This window comes from Colletotrichum paranaense (assembly GCF_030867605.1).
Source record: "Colletotrichum paranaense strain IMI 384185 chromosome Unknown Scaffold_3.1, whole genome shotgun sequence".
Taxonomy (NCBI): domain Eukaryota; kingdom Fungi; phylum Ascomycota; class Sordariomycetes; order Glomerellales; family Glomerellaceae; genus Colletotrichum; species Colletotrichum paranaense.
The window spans coordinates 4,058,311-4,074,222 of NW_026848961.1; the positions used below are offsets into that span (position 1 = coordinate 4,058,311).

The 15,912-nt window shown below is 52.4% G+C and overlaps 3 protein-coding genes across 3 annotated transcripts; 1 reads left to right on the forward strand and 2 right to left on the reverse strand.

The window, feature by feature from the left end:
• Positions 1 to 5,447: 5,447 nt before the first annotated feature.
• Positions 5,448 to 9,139, forward strand: CPAR01_04935 (integral membrane channel protein; the record flags this gene model as incomplete). The annotated part of the gene is made up of 4 exons (XM_060489215.1): positions 5,448 to 5,742; positions 5,799 to 7,164; positions 7,212 to 7,280; positions 7,333 to 9,139. 4 exons carry the CDS (start codon positions 5,448 to 5,450, stop codon positions 9,137 to 9,139), a joined length of 3,537 nt encoding a protein of 1,178 aa, XP_060353421.1.
• A 656-nt stretch (positions 9,140 to 9,795) lies between these two features.
• On the reverse strand, positions 9,796 to 10,115 carry CPAR01_04936 (uncharacterized protein; the record flags this gene model as incomplete). The annotated part of the gene is made up of 2 exons (XM_060489216.1): positions 9,796 to 9,949; positions 10,069 to 10,115. The coding sequence occupies 2 exons, from the start codon at positions 10,113 to 10,115 to the stop codon at positions 9,796 to 9,798; spliced, it is 201 nt and encodes a 66-aa protein (XP_060353422.1).
• Positions 10,116 to 12,413: 2,298 nt separating this feature from the next.
• On the reverse strand, positions 12,414 to 14,757 carry CPAR01_04937 (uncharacterized protein; the record flags this gene model as incomplete). The annotated part of the gene is made up of 5 exons (XM_060489217.1): positions 12,414 to 12,742; positions 12,860 to 13,692; positions 13,810 to 14,236; positions 14,431 to 14,649; positions 14,718 to 14,757. 5 exons carry the CDS (start codon positions 14,755 to 14,757, stop codon positions 12,414 to 12,416), a joined length of 1,848 nt encoding a protein of 615 aa, XP_060353423.1.
• Between the last annotated feature and the right edge of the window lie 1,155 nt (positions 14,758 to 15,912).

Consider the following 15,912-nt stretch of genomic DNA (forward strand, 5'->3'; position numbering starts at 1 on the left):
CTCGTAGGTTGGTTCTGGAGCTCCCCAGCGATCATCTGCCACGATAGATCTTCGGGAAGTTATGCGAGTTTCTAGACAACCATTGTCGGAGAAAGAAAAAAGGAAAAAGAGAGAAGGAAGAAGAGAAGAGCCAAACAGCAGGACCCAAAGACTTTTACCTTGCTCTGACAGTGAGAAAAAAAAAATTCATCTGGTTACCCCCCTCCTCCATGCTCAGGGCCTTCCCTCGCTGGGGGAGGAATTTAAGAGTGGATTGACCAATGATACAGGCAAAATCCCTGGACGGTGGAGTCCCGGCTACGTTGACACAGATCTGCAACTGAAAAATTACGGCTTGTGCTTCACCGAAATCGCAGGCGGTCAGTTATCAAAGGTCTAGCGCTATCTACCAAGTGGGCAGAAAGTGGCAGAAAATGGCGGTAGGTTTGGGTCATTGCCGCTTCTAGCCATAGGGCGGGGGAATTAGCCCCGCGTCACCAACACCAAAATTCACCAATGCCACCAACAGCCCGCCCGGATGGCTGAGGTTGCAGAATTTTGTCGGTCTTGTCCCTGCAGAAATTTCTTTCCTCACCTCAAATTCACCTAGCTTGAGTGGCCAGTGGTGAAGAACCTAAAGCTGTGAGAAAACGGTGGCTGGCCACGAGTGGACCGGCCGCTTGTGAATCACTTCCAAAATTGGCCGAGTCCACGATTGGAATGGACCAGGCTACTTGCAATAGTATGTCCCCCAAATAACCTTGCAAATCGATACCTTGCGATCGATGTGGTGATTTAGTTCGAGGGCGTACCTAGGGCCTTGGGCTTACAAGCGTTTGGTAGCCGTGGCTCTTTTGAAGCATTGATGTGTGTGCTGGCTTGTAAGCTTATTGCGTAATCACTTCCATGTTACTACGTACTAAATATGAGTGGAAAATCCGATTTTGACCTGCGCACACCGGCCAAGGTGAGAACAGCTCTCACCTGTTTTCACCTGGCCATCGCCGATGCCGGTGCTGAGTTTTTGGCGGGGCATTCCTCTCGATTTGGGGTAGGTATGGGCAGCTGGGGCAACAACCCACTCCCCGGACTGGAAAATGCTTCGGATTCATCGAGACCTCGCAATGTCTAAATACTTTGCTTACCACATAGTTTCACTCTGAGTAATCACACCTTAGTTCTTTGCTTGAAAATTGGGCATGAGAAAATCCAGATTGGCAATGGCCACTGGTAGAGTGTTACGCATATGTATCTCGCCTCAATGAGTAAATAAGCCGTCGCGACAAAAAAAAAAAAAAATAACACGGTGGTGTTTAAACCCATGCTTTGCGTTTTACACGGCGCCAATTCGAGTCCAGCCCCTCATCAAATACCATTTTTGGAGCATCTTTGGAGAAACTCTCGGCACCTTGGATTAAGGAACGAACAATGCGGATGACTTGACGTACTTGCACGTGCCATACTTTTGTCTTATACTGGTTGATCGGAATGTGATATTCTCACTAAGTAGTTGAAATAAACGGCAACTGAGTGTTGTAGCGTGAGTAGGCAGGTCAAGTGACGGAAGATGACATTCCATTGGACGCTTCTAATGGACCCCACGGATCTCACCCAGCCCATCATCTGACAGGGCGGCTCCCCTGTAAGCAGGACAGCTTACTAGCTGTACGAATAAGCAGGACAACTTACTACGCAGTAGCTGTAAGCAGGACAGCTTACTAGTCTCGGAAGAGCCTGGAGCATGAATGCTTGGCTAAGCCAGTTGGGATTTAAGAGGTCGAAAGGAGCCAAAAAATGGGAGCAAGAACACAGGCCGGCAAGGTGGAGGCTTGACTCGTGAGGCTTGTACAATGCGAGGGAATTTGCGAAATTTGCTGTTGCCGGGCCTGCAGATTTGCGCTGCGGTGTGGTCAATTGGTGGAACGCATAGAGTTCACGATGCTGGCCTGGGTATGGCGACCTCTACCCTGCAATATCTATTCGAGATCTGAATCGACATAAATCGCCGATGGCCGTGTTGGTCTCAATGTAACCTGGCATGACGGGCGTCCGCTGAGATTCCGTGCATGGCTTGGACGAGTTGATGAGAAGCACACCAACCATCTCATTCTCTCCAGAAGGATTTCGGCAACCTTGTGTAAGTGCGAGCTGTGTGAAGGTATCGTTGAGTCTTGTCACGCGTACTATGTTCTTGAGCCAAATGTTTTGTGCGCCTGCCTCAACTTCAACTCAAGTAGCTGTGCCTCTGATCGCTCTCGGGAACCAAAACAGCGCAAACGGGAAGCACTCCCTTCCCGTTCTTTGAAGGCGGGATTGCCACCACAAGAAGAAAAAAGGACTGGAGGAGTAGCATGGAGTAGAAACGACAATGGTGTGGAAGCAGGGGCCGTCGAGAGCAAAATCCCGGCGGTGTCCCCCAAATGCAGCGTCGCACCCTGGGCCAGAACAGGTGCCATCTGTGCATCCGTGTGTGTGGGATGCCAATGGCGGTGACGGCCCCCGTAGGCCAATCAAGCGAGGGAATGGCTCGAGGTGTGCTGCTGATCCTGTGGGGGGCTTGAATTCTTGGAGCTGGAGGATGCAACTCAAGCTTCACTGTTGCGACTCTGGGGCTCTCGAGGTGAGGTTTGCTTCACTGGTTGCTGACCGACTCGCCCTGTTTCTCCTGCGAACTGTGCTAGTTTTCAGGCTAGCGGTGGAGAGACATGTCGCGTTGGTTTTGTGACTGTCTTGAACTGAGGATGCCAAGTGAGGCGTTGTGATTCAATTTTGGAAAGCAACGGAGGAGAACCGCGAATCGACCCATGACAAGGGCCCAGCCGCCCAGGCCAGTCAGTATCCAAGCATCGTGTGTCACGCATGTCAAGTGACGATGCGCGGCCGCGGATGCAGCCTATCTGCCAGGTCGAATTTTTGAAATTGGACCTCGCATTGCATGGCAGCTTCGGCAACTCTTGGGTCTGCTTGGTACGTCTTTTTGTTCGATCCCCTTCTCATTCTCGCCCTTTGGCTGCCGAGTGTAATTACATAGCCTGCCGGTTGTTGTAGAGGTGACCATACAGGATACTGGGAGAAGAAGGAGGCTACGGATGTTGATCCGGACGACGTCGGGGAGGAAGCCGCAAATACAGTCGTGGATGCAGAGGCACGAGAGGCAGACGCAGGCACCTGTACCTGTGTGTCTGGCGGTCGATTGTCTCTTGTCTGACAGAGCGGGACGGGGACGGGTGTCTGAGTGCGTCGGGTCTTCGGAGTGTTTGGCGCTTGTGTGTCGGGGTCTCCTTCTTTTTCGTCCTAACAAAGTCATGCGGTTGCATGTCTCGCCCGTTTTTCGTCTGATGTCGTCGTCGTCGTCGGTCTTTACTTTTCTCGTGTATGTGCGTGCCTTTGCAGAAACGTGGCTTAACTGACATGTTATTAGCATGCATGTGCAGTGTATTACAGAGTATGCCGATATGGTATGGACACGGATACTGGGGGTTTTTGATTCGGAGACTCGGCAATATGTATCCCTTTTCCCCCCTTGCCCTTTGTTGTTTTGATAGCAAAACACGCCTAACTGCACCAAAGGCAATTAGTAGTTGGTAAGTTGATGCGACGGGAGTCTTGCAAAAGACCTGCAAAGACTCGGGCGGTCTACGTACTCGTGCTAGGGAGGTAGTTTGGCGTTAAAACGTCTAGGCTGGACGATGGATCGGCTTTCAGGGTAGCAAACGAATGTCGACACAGACATGGAGCTCCCCCGGGCCTTTTTTTGATTGTGTCATTTCGCAGAGCGGACTGGCCCCGGTGCGTACCCAGTTGCGGTGCTGCGGCGATGCGTGAATGTGGACGTGGGCATCATGAAGTTCCGGGGTGTATGTGCTAGGATGAGGGAGCACTTGCAGCCGCAGGCTCAGGAAGCTTCCATTGGATTTGGGTCCTGCCTCCAGTTTTCCCACTCCGGTCTCCAGTGCTCTTTCCAATTGACCACTGACCAGAACGCTCTTGCAAGTTGAGGTGAAGCAGGAAGCAGCAAGTCAAGCAGCAGGCAGAGGCAGGCAGAGGTGGGCGCATCTTGCCTGACGCATTTTCCATTGTGGCGCATTGGCAGCGTTGGAACCCCCCACTTTTTAGAGGCCAACTTCCCACGCCCAGGGATCTTGCGCTAGCCCATTCCTGACTCTCGAGCGGCCCAGGCGTGCCAGGCGAGAAGCTCTGGATCTTGGATGCCCCGTTTACTCACTCCATCACTGCCACTTTTGTTCAGTTCCATTTGATCCTGGGAACTTGGAAGGGCAAGCCCAGCCTGCCACGATGCGAGCGACAACCACGACATTTCGCGACGCTGCATCTCCGCTCGCCCCAGTGGCGCGCCGCGTTTCCTTTCCTTGATCCTCAGCTGCGCACTTTACACACGTACGGCATACTTCCATGTGTGTGCTCATGTTCGGTTGTTGGTAAGTTGGTTAGGCTGTGTGGACAAGACATCGGATGGTGGGTGGTAAACGGTCTTGAATGGCTAAAACCCAGACTCCTTATCGCAGTCTCTCCCCTCTGTCGCTATCGTCACCGGTTATGATTTCCTCGTTGCAAGAGGTCATCGATGCAGGCCATCTTGCTTTGAGATGCTTCGCTTCTGGCCTGCATTTGCAGCTGGGGTGCATACCTACGTACATACGGAGTACTATGTACGGATACGTCCCATACCTTAGCGATTCAAAGTATACATGCATACGGATACTTGGAAATATATACATACCTAGACAGGAGGTGAACATCATCCCATACATAGATCCATACCTTACGGGCATCCTGTTACTCGCCTATTCCTTGCCTTCCCGTCCCCTACCGGCGTCGACTGCCTCATGCAGTATCACTCGCCTTTTAGCACTCTACCTGTCCGACTACGCTAAAAATCGCATCGTCCTCGTAAGAATCTCGATCCGCGCTCCACGCGCCTGTTGCTTGCCCGTGTCTCTTCCTAACACTCGCCCACGTCCCTTTTGCTCTCTTTACTTTCCAAGGATCAGTGTCTTTGCTCCTTGTCACTTGGTCTTACTGTACATCCCTCTTCCTGGTCTAGAAGAAAGGCTCTTGGCCAGCTTCCCCACAAAACAGTGCATCGATTTCTTCGTCTCGACCACGGGGAACCCTACTGGCCTACCAACCTGTCTGTCCAGCACTTTCTTATTTACCATTGTGCTCGGCCAGTCTATTCCGACCTGACTTCACTTCCTATTTCCTATCCTCCTCGCCGTGCTTTGGCCTGGTGTTGCTCCCAACAACTTCTTTTTCTCTCGCTCTCTTACGTATTCCTCGAGGATTACCGCAAACCGACTCGAAACGAACTCCTGTGTTTACGCGAAAACGAACCCCCCACCCCTTCTCCTTCCCGCGCACTCTCGAATCGTCTCCTACCCTTCCTCTATGGCGCCGTAGGACACGATAGCATAAGGCGGCGGGCTGCATCTCATCCCCACTAGACAATGTTTTCCTCTCTGCTTCGACCCAAGCAGAACAATCGCAGCCGTCGCGTCGACCGATTTCACGATAGGCAATCCCCTTCCCCTGGCCCTGCCTATCGCCACTACGTTGGCGAACCACCACGACGCGCAACCGGAGACTTCACTGAGGCCGAAGATGACGACGAAGAGGACGAGGATGAGGACGAGGAGGACGACGGCCTAGGCCAGTCAGGGGACGACCACGACAACGTCGACGACGAAGACCGCATCCAGCGCTCCTTGCCTGTCCTTCCTCTCTTCTCAGAGACATATCTCGGTACAAGACAACCAGAGGCCCTGCATGGGCTACCCCTATAAACTCATGACCTCAAGCTGACCGCAAACCTACAGATTCATTACCCATCTATAGCATTACCCACGCGATTCGTATCATTGTTCAGACCCGTACCGAAACGACGTTATCATGGGACCAAATACGCTCCCCCCAAGTCTCCCAGTTCCTGGTCAAGCCTATGCAACAGCAAATCAGGACTCAGCAGTTTAATCGCGCCACCCTATACTGCCTCATGGCCAACTGCCTGCAGTTCAATAAGGAGGCCCAGATGTACCCAGGGAATGCTGGAAACAGCTCTACCAGGGCTCTGGTTTGCGAATTGTTGGCTCTGAAGCTCCTGAAAGAGTACAACACCCGTGAGCTGATCGACGCTCTATCCTACGATTTTTACCCCCTTCAGGGCCTCCCTGGCGCACAGCCAGCAAATGCACCGAAATCGGACCCAAGGACCAAGGCTCGCCTTACCGCGGCCCGGACCTCGACACTCGAGGTTGCTATTCGTGCTTCTGCCAAGCACTTCCTCGCACACCCTCTGGTGGTGCAGCAGTTGGAGGCTATCTGGAACGGTGCCATCAGCTTTTACTCATCTGCAGACAGCTTGCACAGAGAACCCCCTTCTTCGCCTGGTGGTCAGGGCAAGCCCGATTCAAGAACGCCGCTGCTTGGCGGCAACAGCCAAAAGGAGGGCCAGCAGCCATCAGTACCGGGAAGAAGGAGTGTGGTTCTCTATGATCCTCGCCAGGCGTCCCTCTTCAAGCTCTCACGACTTCGCGTACCGCGCTATAGGTTCTTTCTCTCGACGCTGTCACTTCTCGTTCTCATCGCCCTGTTTCTTGCTGTCTTGGCCCAACGTGCAGCGCGGATCAGTTCGCTGGAGTTGATATTCTGGTTTTGGAGTGCCGGTTTCATGCTGGATGAGCTTGTTGGGTTCAACGAACAGGGGTTCTCGCTTTACATCATGAGCTTTTGGAACGCTTTCGATTTGGGAATCCTCCTCTTGTTGATCGTCTACTACTTCATGCGTGTCTATGGGGTCTTCCTCGTGGACGCAAAGCACTGGAATGACTCTGCCTACGATGTTCTCGCGGCGAATGCCATCTTGTTGCTGCCCCGCATCTTCAGCGTGCTGGACCATTACCAGTACTTCTCACAGCTGCTGATTGCGTTCCGCTTGATGGCCGTTGACCTTGTGGCCGTCACTGTCTTGATTCTCATCTCGTGCAGCGGCTTCTTTGTCTTCTTCACTCTGGCCGACGGTAATAACAATGCTGCTGACATCGCCTTCCGGATCTTCCAGCTCCTCATGGGCTTTACCCCGGCTGCTTGGGAACTGTGGCCAGGGTATAACTGGCTCGAAAGGGGGCTCATGGGCTTCTTCCTCATCATGTGTCACTTCGTCATTGTGTAAGTCAAGTCTGTCTCTAGCTACGGGCTGTATCTAACAAAGCCAGCACAATTCTCATTACGGTCTTGACCAACTCATTCATGAAGATTGCCTCGAATGCTAAAGAAGAGCATCAGTGAGTAATCAGACACGCCTCATTGAAAAAAATAGCTTCTAACAAAATCCAGGTTCCTCTTTGCAATCAATACTATCTCCATGGTCAAGAACGACGCGCTCTTTTCCTACGTTGCGCCAGGAAACATCTTCGCGTGGCTGTTGATGCCTTTGCGTTACTGCATGCCACTCAAGCATTTCGTCAAACTGAACAGAACAATCATCAAGGTCACGCACTTCCCTCTTCTGTTCTTCATTTTCCTGTACGAAAAGTACTGGCTCGCCCCGTCAATGTACGAGCCGACGGATCTTGTCGAAAATCACCACCACCACGGCCGGGATCGGACAATTTCCTTTGCAGACCCGGCAAGTCGATCTGCTCTTTTCAGCCCCAACGTGCGCGTTCGCGAAGAATCCATCACTGGCTATCAGAAGGATCATGCCTTGGAGGAGGTCTTCCGACGAGGTCCTGGCCTTGCGACTCTGCGAAACCAAAGGCGGAACGAGAGAAAGAAGACCCAGCATGCGGTCCGAAACTGGATGGACCGTAATGACGAGGAAGAACCCTCCCCTCATCTCCAGCTTTCCCAGTGGCCGACCCTGGAGAACGGAAGCACAAGTGCTCGGCCAGATTGGCATAGAAGGCTCAGCCTCTCTAGAGAGCTGCGGACACAGAGATCTCGTCAGATATCAGATGTCAGATCTGCGGCTAGCGACCCAGCAGAGTTGGTCTCACAGCCTGCCATCGGCTCCTTCTTCCGGAATGTTGTCGCAGCGGCTAAAGCCAAGGAGGAGGAGAATCAACAAACGGATGCAGACGGCGACGATGAACTCGTTACGAATGATGAGGAAGAGGAGGAAGATATCGCAACGAACGCTGGCGACAGCCGTCGGGGACCCGTCATACACCAAACGTCGATTGACGATTACTTCAATACGACGCCCAGGACGAAGGGGTTTGTACCACCCCCGGCATCTTCATCATTGGGATCAAGTGGTAGGCCCTCCGTATCGGTTACTCCTCGATCTGCGCGTCGCATGCCACACAGCCGGACAATGTCAACAAACACGATTTTGTACGCACCGCAGGAGTTGCGTCGGCCGCCTAGCTCATCCTCTCATTCTTCGCCCGAGCCACCGCCTACGCGTGCGCGTGTGCAGAATGGTCGCCCTACAGTAGTTGAACCGGCTACGGCTGGTGGCCATCGTTCCCCTCGCCGGCAAACATATGTCACCAACACGCGGCCAAGACCTATCATGCCACCAAGGGATGCAGTACAAACGGCGCCGAACCGAGCAGCTCTCACGGGTATCGATCAGCGCTTACAGCGCCCGAACCCCCTTAGAAGGTTGTCTTCGGTTGACATGAGCATTCTGTCCGAAAACATCGTTCCTGATGACCCAACGGGAGGCATGCCTTCAAGCTTCCAAACACAGATGGCCATGGCTATGATGAAGGACGCACGACTAGGCGGTGCGGGACGAGGCCAGGATGCCGGTGACAGCAACCGGATGAGCAAGCTTGTCCTGGCGCGCATGAAGACCTTGGAAGAGAGTTTCGCAGACGTCGCGAGGGAGCTGCGCGGGCTGAAGACGACGTCCAACTCGACGGCGCCTACCACTCGCCGCAACTCATCAGGCGAGGAGCTGCAAAAGGTTGCAGGGCTGACGAGCCCCGAGATCGCAAGACAGAAAGAGGGAGGCGGCGATAGACCAAAGATGGTGAGAAGAACGACGGGCAAACGCCCGGCCAGCCGTAAGAGCAATTTGGGCCCCTTGGACAAGCCAAAGGGCAAGGGTAAGGAGCCGGCACACTCATCAGGCGACGAGTCTGACAGCGAGGGTCCGGGTATGGGACCGACGAAGCGAAGCTCAATGTGAAAAGGGGAGGGGAGTCGCGGTTTGAAAATTTTGCTGGGCATTTTCCGGCGCGCTATACCAAGGTCATGGTTGGTGATTACCGGCATCCGCATCACTGGGGCGTTTGGAACCAAGAGAGACGATTTTTGTTTTCCTCCCTCTGGAGGTTAGTTGTATTTGTGCATTTTTGTTTCCCCTGCCTTTCTTGTTTCTGTGTTATTTCTTTTCTTTTTTCCGAGGCATGCCGCATATACATCGTTAGCTGGCTGCGATTGCATTTGGACATGTGGATGGAGTAATGATTGTGGAATTTTTGGTCTGTTATTTTGATAGATCTGGTTCTGGATTGGATCTGAGTGCCGCCATCCCACTACAGATCATCCAAGTCTCCTGTATTCATACTTTACATAAAAAGTCAATTTGATCATCGCCCCCCATTGATATGCTCCTCAGATACAGCCGTCTAAGACTGAAGGTTGTTTGCAGCATGTTGTTTAGGTTGAGGTGATGAGTTGTGAGGTAACGCCGTGACAAATATTCATTGAGATATGTGATTTCCCAGTTTCCCCTTATACCGAACCAATCCGTGTCTCGTAACCGTTTGGGTATATGGTTTTGGTGTTTGTGTTTTTTTTCTTTTTTTTTTTTTTCTTCTCAAACTCGAGGGTTTTTAGACTCTAGATCCCGCCGCCGCTCCGGTCGACGCTGACGTAGTAGGGATTGCTGGAGCACTGGTTCTGGTCGTTTGTTCTCCGGGAGAGGGCGGTGTATCTGAAGCTTACGGCGACGGCTGTGACGGCTGCGGTTACGACGATGAGGCCTCGGTGGCGGCTGTGTATGGATAGGTTAGTTTTCTTGTGTTGAATAATTCAATGAAGATGACGAAGATGTCGGCGGCTTTTTGGGAGGAGGGAAGGAGGGAGTGTGAGCGCGGAGGGGAGGAGACGTACATTGCCGGGCGGATCTGAGGGACGGGCATTGCGGCTTTGGGTTGCATGGTAACAGGTAGGTAGGTAGGTAGGTATGTTTTGCTGGATGATAGCTGGCTGAGGATGGTTGATTTGTTCACGATGGGATTTTCACTTCTCAATGTGGTATTTCCAAAACTAGGTACATGGAGAATGAGCAGAAGATCGAGAAGGGGGGTTCTCCAGTTAAGTAGACGGCTCGACGTCCTCGATAGCTCTTAGCCTCTTAGCTAGGTCCATCCCTAGCTTTGCCGGGGGGCGGCGGCGGCACACCAGCATACGTGGAGAGGAAGAGGGAGGGAGGGGAGGGGGGGGGGGGCATCATCGGTAGACATACAAAGTGTTTTTGTTGGGGAAGGACGGGGAAGATGTCACTAGTGCCGCTTGGTGTGTGCGTTTGTGTTCAAAGGAAGCTTGGGGATCGGACGGCTGATAGGTGTTAGGTACTTATTACTAAGATGTGAGAATAGAGGACAAAGGAACTGGAACTGTAGCTCAGATCAGCAGAGTGTGAGTGTGTTTGTACCTAGACCCTGCCTGAAACTGGCAGACTGACAGACCGGGGGATGGGAATCCTGAGAGGGGGGAAATTTGACGAGAGGAACGAATGCCGTGGTATGGGTTTTGCAGTGCGGTCAAGGGAAATGGAAAGGGAAAGGGAGATATTGCTGCTGCGAATAGGGAGAGACGGAAGCGAGAAGTAGAGGCAGTGTGAGTGGGTGGTGTGTTTGGTCTGGAACCGGTGGCGATGGGTACCTAGTGGGCAGTGGTACGGTGTTTTGCTGATGGTGGCGTGTGAGAACTTTGGCGGGGGGAAGGGAGCTGAAGGCACACGGGGACATGGAGGGGGAAGCGGGACACGCGACATGCGGGACACGCAGGTTGGCGGCGGGCGGTGCGGTATCTGATTTCTGGGGTCAGGGGATGTGATTGGACGGTTGGGGTTTGGAGCTTGGCTGGTGTTGGGTTGGAAGCCGAGCCGAGACCTTGTCTATGGGGTAAATTGATACCTGCGCCCAGCTACCCTTATCCTGGGGACAGGGTTGCGTGGGAGGCACAGGTTTGAAGAGGTAATGGCGGTCAGGGCGACCTGAGTGATCGAGGCATAGACAGAAGACTATGACGAAGCGTATCTGGGGATGTGAACAAGACTGAGGATGTAAGAAGACTGGGGATGTATTGGGGACGTCGAATGAAGTGCATATTCGGACAAAAGGGAGATGCTTTTTCACTGTACTAAGATATGTGTAATACTGCTGCTAATGTACCTAGACTGGATGACTCTCTCGAGACGGCGCCAACTGGCGGCACGTGTGTGCAGCTAGACGCAAGTTGCGCATGCATCCAATGCGTGATGCGGAAGCATGCGCTTCGCTGGTCTGGATTGTTTGATTTTAGAGTTGGGCCAAGTTTCAGCCGACGGCGGGGGCAGGGAATAGAACTTGGAAACAATGCCACACTGATAAGAACACCACTAAACTCAGGTTATTGAGTCGATGACCCTGCCGAGTGCGGGGGAGCTCTTGGGAAACACGCAGCTCTGGAGTGAGTGCTCTGAAGCTTGAAGCGTCAAGCTGTGGGAATCTGGGAGGAGGGGGACAGGATGCGTCGTGGATGTAGGATGAGATGAGAATGAACTGACGATACTAAGTTTATGTACACCGACTGCCAATCGGGAATCCCCTAAAGCAGGGGAATCATCCTGTCCATTCCAACTTTTCTTTCCTTTTCCTCTCCTCTTTCGGAAGGGAGGGTGCTCGGATGAAGATGAATCAGTGCGGAACGACCCTTCTGGCAGCGGGCAGAGCTGCCCTACCTGAGGAACCTTGCTTCTGGAACAAGCTTTTCTACGGGAGCTTCCTGAATCCTACCTAATGATGCGGCAATTGAAAATTTCGTGGGGTGTGAGTCAGGGTTGAATAAGCTTATCAACCTATGATTCATGAGGGACCCAGGTTTCGTCAATATTATTACATTTTGGGGAGAGTGATATGGTTCTGACACGATCCCTCGGAATGTTACCTCGGCAGCCGACTTTTGGGGCAACGGATGAGTGGGGCCGGTATTCGGGGTCCGCTCCGGGGCTCAGCCCGACCTTCAAATTCTTGACCTCACCCATAGGTACGTGCCTTTCAGAATACCGCTTGCCTGTGTTGCAAATATTTAGATCCCCAAATGTTCAAATCAGACATGGAAGCAACGTATCAGCATGAATTGGAAAAAGCTGGCTCCTGACCGTCCAGTTCACGGTGAGTTCGTAGAGCTGATCTGGAGCATTATCTGGACCAGATCAGCTCGAATGAATCCCTCCGTCACTGTGCTTCTGTCTAGAAAGGTGTCGGGGCAGGCTTCTTGGCCTTGGTGATCTGGGTCATGATCTCCTCTTCTTCTGAAGCAATTGCTTCCAGATATTCTGGCTTGTTCTGGACGAGCACATCACTCAGAAACTCTTCGATGGTTTCCGCTTCAAGGTTGATTCCTTCGGGATCTTTCCGAAACAAGTTTTCCAATTTCTTGAAGAATCCCTCGACAAAGCCTCGCATAGTCTGGCTTTGCTGCAGCCATGCCTTATTCTTGGCGCCGCTGGGAGCCTTTCCTTCGTAGAAGCCGTCTACAAGGGCCTTCCCCATCCTCTTGAACTTTTGATTCGAGTGGTCTTTGGGATTGTTTTTCATGTATTTCCAGAGTCCACGCTTCTCCGTACGACACACATCTTCAAGTTCCCTGGAGGTGTTTTGAGGTCGATTGAGACACAAAGAAATCAGTCACTCACGGAGGGCAGAAATGTCGGCCATTTCGCGCATGAGGAACTCATCGATACGAGCTGCTTCCTTTCTGTTATTCTTGACCAGATGGTCGTCAATCATTGCAAAGATCATGGCGTGATCAAAGTGTTTATAGTCGTCTGGCTTGCCCATCATTTGATGGAGACACCAATCGAGCGGGTCGTTCTCTAGAGCCTTCTTTGTGTTCGGATTCGAGTCCCGCGACAAGCCGCGAGCGACCCTTTCAAGGGGTACGCCAGGTCTCTTGGACAGGCTGTAGTGTTTCGCCTGTCCTGCGGACCAGGGCATGAGAGATTTGAAGCGGCGAATCCGCTCCAGGGCTTGGTTGACGAGGAGAAGCTCCAAAGCGCCCAGTGCCCGGTCGTACTTAGGAGGGATCGGCTGGCCGGGATGCGTACTGTCTAAAAATCTGTCGTGTAGGTCCCGCACATGCTTGCACTCAATCTCAATCCAGTACCACCAGTAGTATCTGTTATACTCCGTGTGGATGTATCGAGCCACCATCATTGCCGTGTCCTCGGTATCCATCACACGAAAGAGCGTGTTGCTGAAGAGACCCTTGATGTGACGGCGAAGATATGCTGGGTCGCACCGAAGATCGATGAGATGGTCGATAGCCTCTTCCTTGCGCGTCTGGGCCATGGATACCATGCATCCCATGTTGAGCTTGGGAGGCCGAGAGAAAGCTGGGTTGGTGTAGGGAGACCAGAGCTCGGTCTCCCCCGGGTGTCGGAAACCGATCGACGTGAGGTCCCTCCACCTATCCGTCTTTGCACTGGCACCTGCAGCATTTGCACCCTCGAGAATTTCATCCGTGATTCTGGAAAGCGCGTCCATGAGGAAGGCTTGGGCCTCAAGTAGAAGTCGCGCGCGAGGAAAGCCCAGAGTGTATCCGGAGTGCGCCCATTGGGCGTCCCAGTCGACAACATCGCCTTACCGTGGTCCGGACATGACGACGCACTTGGCAGAGAATTCGACGTCAAAGTATCCATAGGCCCATGATAATTCCATCTGACGACAGTCTAGCGGAGCGAAGTCCTCTGGTGGATATAGAGTCCGATAATGGAGGAGGGCGAATAGGATGGCCGGGCTCGTCTTGAGCACCTCGACATTGAGCCATGGAACCAACAGTTGGCGTCGCCTTTGTACAGTTCGCTCACCGTATCGAAATTTTTCGTCGCTATATACGTATCTGGAGTTGATCCACTGCGATTCCTCCAGCTCAGGCACGGCCTTGTGCAGCAGCTCGCGACGTTTTTCCTGGCTTCGCTTCCGGCAGCGGCTCATAAGGAGATCAGCATGGGAGTCAGGTCGATTGGTGATGTGCTTTCTGCTCTCCTGAAGTGCTTTGATGTATGTAGAGGCTGTTTTGATTGCAGAGGTATCTGAGATACTGTGATGGTAGGAATGGATGTACGCACGCTGTTCGCTCTCAGTGTAGTACCCCGTCTGACAGTCGGGGCAGTCATGTGGCGGTGGTCGTATGGATCGTTCGAGTTCTCCTAAATTGCATAGCCAGCCCTCCGTTACTTTAACGAATCTGGGGCGTGTATCCGACATATGTAAGTCAAGTGGATGCGGTATCCCTTATCGATGTAGGACTTTGTAAAGTTGAAGGCAGAGGCGCGCTGAGGATCCCCAGTAGTTGAGTGGCCGATAGAGCGATAGTTGTCGGGGGCGTTTGGGAGAAATTCTGGTGATTGAAATGAAGAAATTTGAGGAGTCGAAGTTGTAAACTTGAAGAAGATACTTGAATTCTTTTTGGAAGCCCGGAGTGCTGTAGTTAAGGTAGGTAGCCATCAGTCGGACGGCTTATTACCGTTGGAAGCTGAGGCATCCAGTCACCGGACAGTGAGTGGGGCCATTCTTCTGGATTCTTCATCATCTTGTCTACTGTGTGAGCTGTCAGAAGGATTCTCTATTCAATGCCGTACAGATGAGGTACATGCGAACAACCATCGGTATTAGAAGGGTTCCAGCACCATTACAAGCTCCCAATAATAGATATCAATGCATTGATTATGGGAAGCCGTAGAGGAACAGCCGTCATTACATCACATCGATACGCTTCAAACATCAGATTTTGCCCTTGTCCTTTGTTCTGACAAGCGGTCAGCTGAGGTGCTTATGATGCCATGCTGTCGTTAACCAGACAAAATGGAGCCCACGCTCAGTATGAATATACAGTGGAGGTGGTATCTCTCCGATGTATCTTTCAGTCAGGCAGAATAGATCTTCCCAACAGAAGGGACTGGAATATGTTCTTCTTTCAAGAGTCGCTTTGTCAAGCCCGTCGGTGTGGAAGTGGGGCTAAGCAGACCGAGCCTCCAGCTCTTGGTCCACACAGCGCCGGCCGGCCGGAACGGAGCTGGAAGCTGATCCCCGGGCGTGGTATTTGGAGACACCTCAGGTAAGCACAAGGTACGTCACCCGCTTCCCCCACTTTTGGCCACCCGAGCAGGCAACAGCGGCACGGAGGCTAAAGTATCGATGAGTCTTGGGAAACCTTGGTTATGTGCGGTGGTTTTTAAAAAGGTCGCCTTACTACAAAGCCACGAGGAGAAGATACTTTGTCCATTTCCCCCCCCATCTGTTGATGGTAGGCCTGCCAGTACAATAGGGTGACCCTTTCGAGGCTTTCTTCAGTTACTACTGCCTGGTTTGGGCTGATAGGCGCCCACCAACTCTATCCCGCATCGCCTTCATTACTTTGAAGAGGAAGGGGAACAGAAGTGTGTTCGGGGTCCGCTGTTAGCCGTCTTCTGTCGCCTAGATTGGCCTCTTTTTGCACTCACCTTTGAAAGCTCTGAAAGACTCACTGGCTGCCAATGGTTCCTCTCGGTTTTATTGTATGTGGCCACTCCGGAATGCTGAGAGCTTTGTCCATCTTTATGTACCTTAAGTACTGGAAGTAATGCCACAGCTGTATCCCTGCCCCTCACAAGGTGTAAGCCGAGCCAGATCAAAGCACCTCAACATACCAGTCATGTCTGCACCCGCAGTAGAGTCACTCAAGTCACGAGTTGCCTACCTAATACCT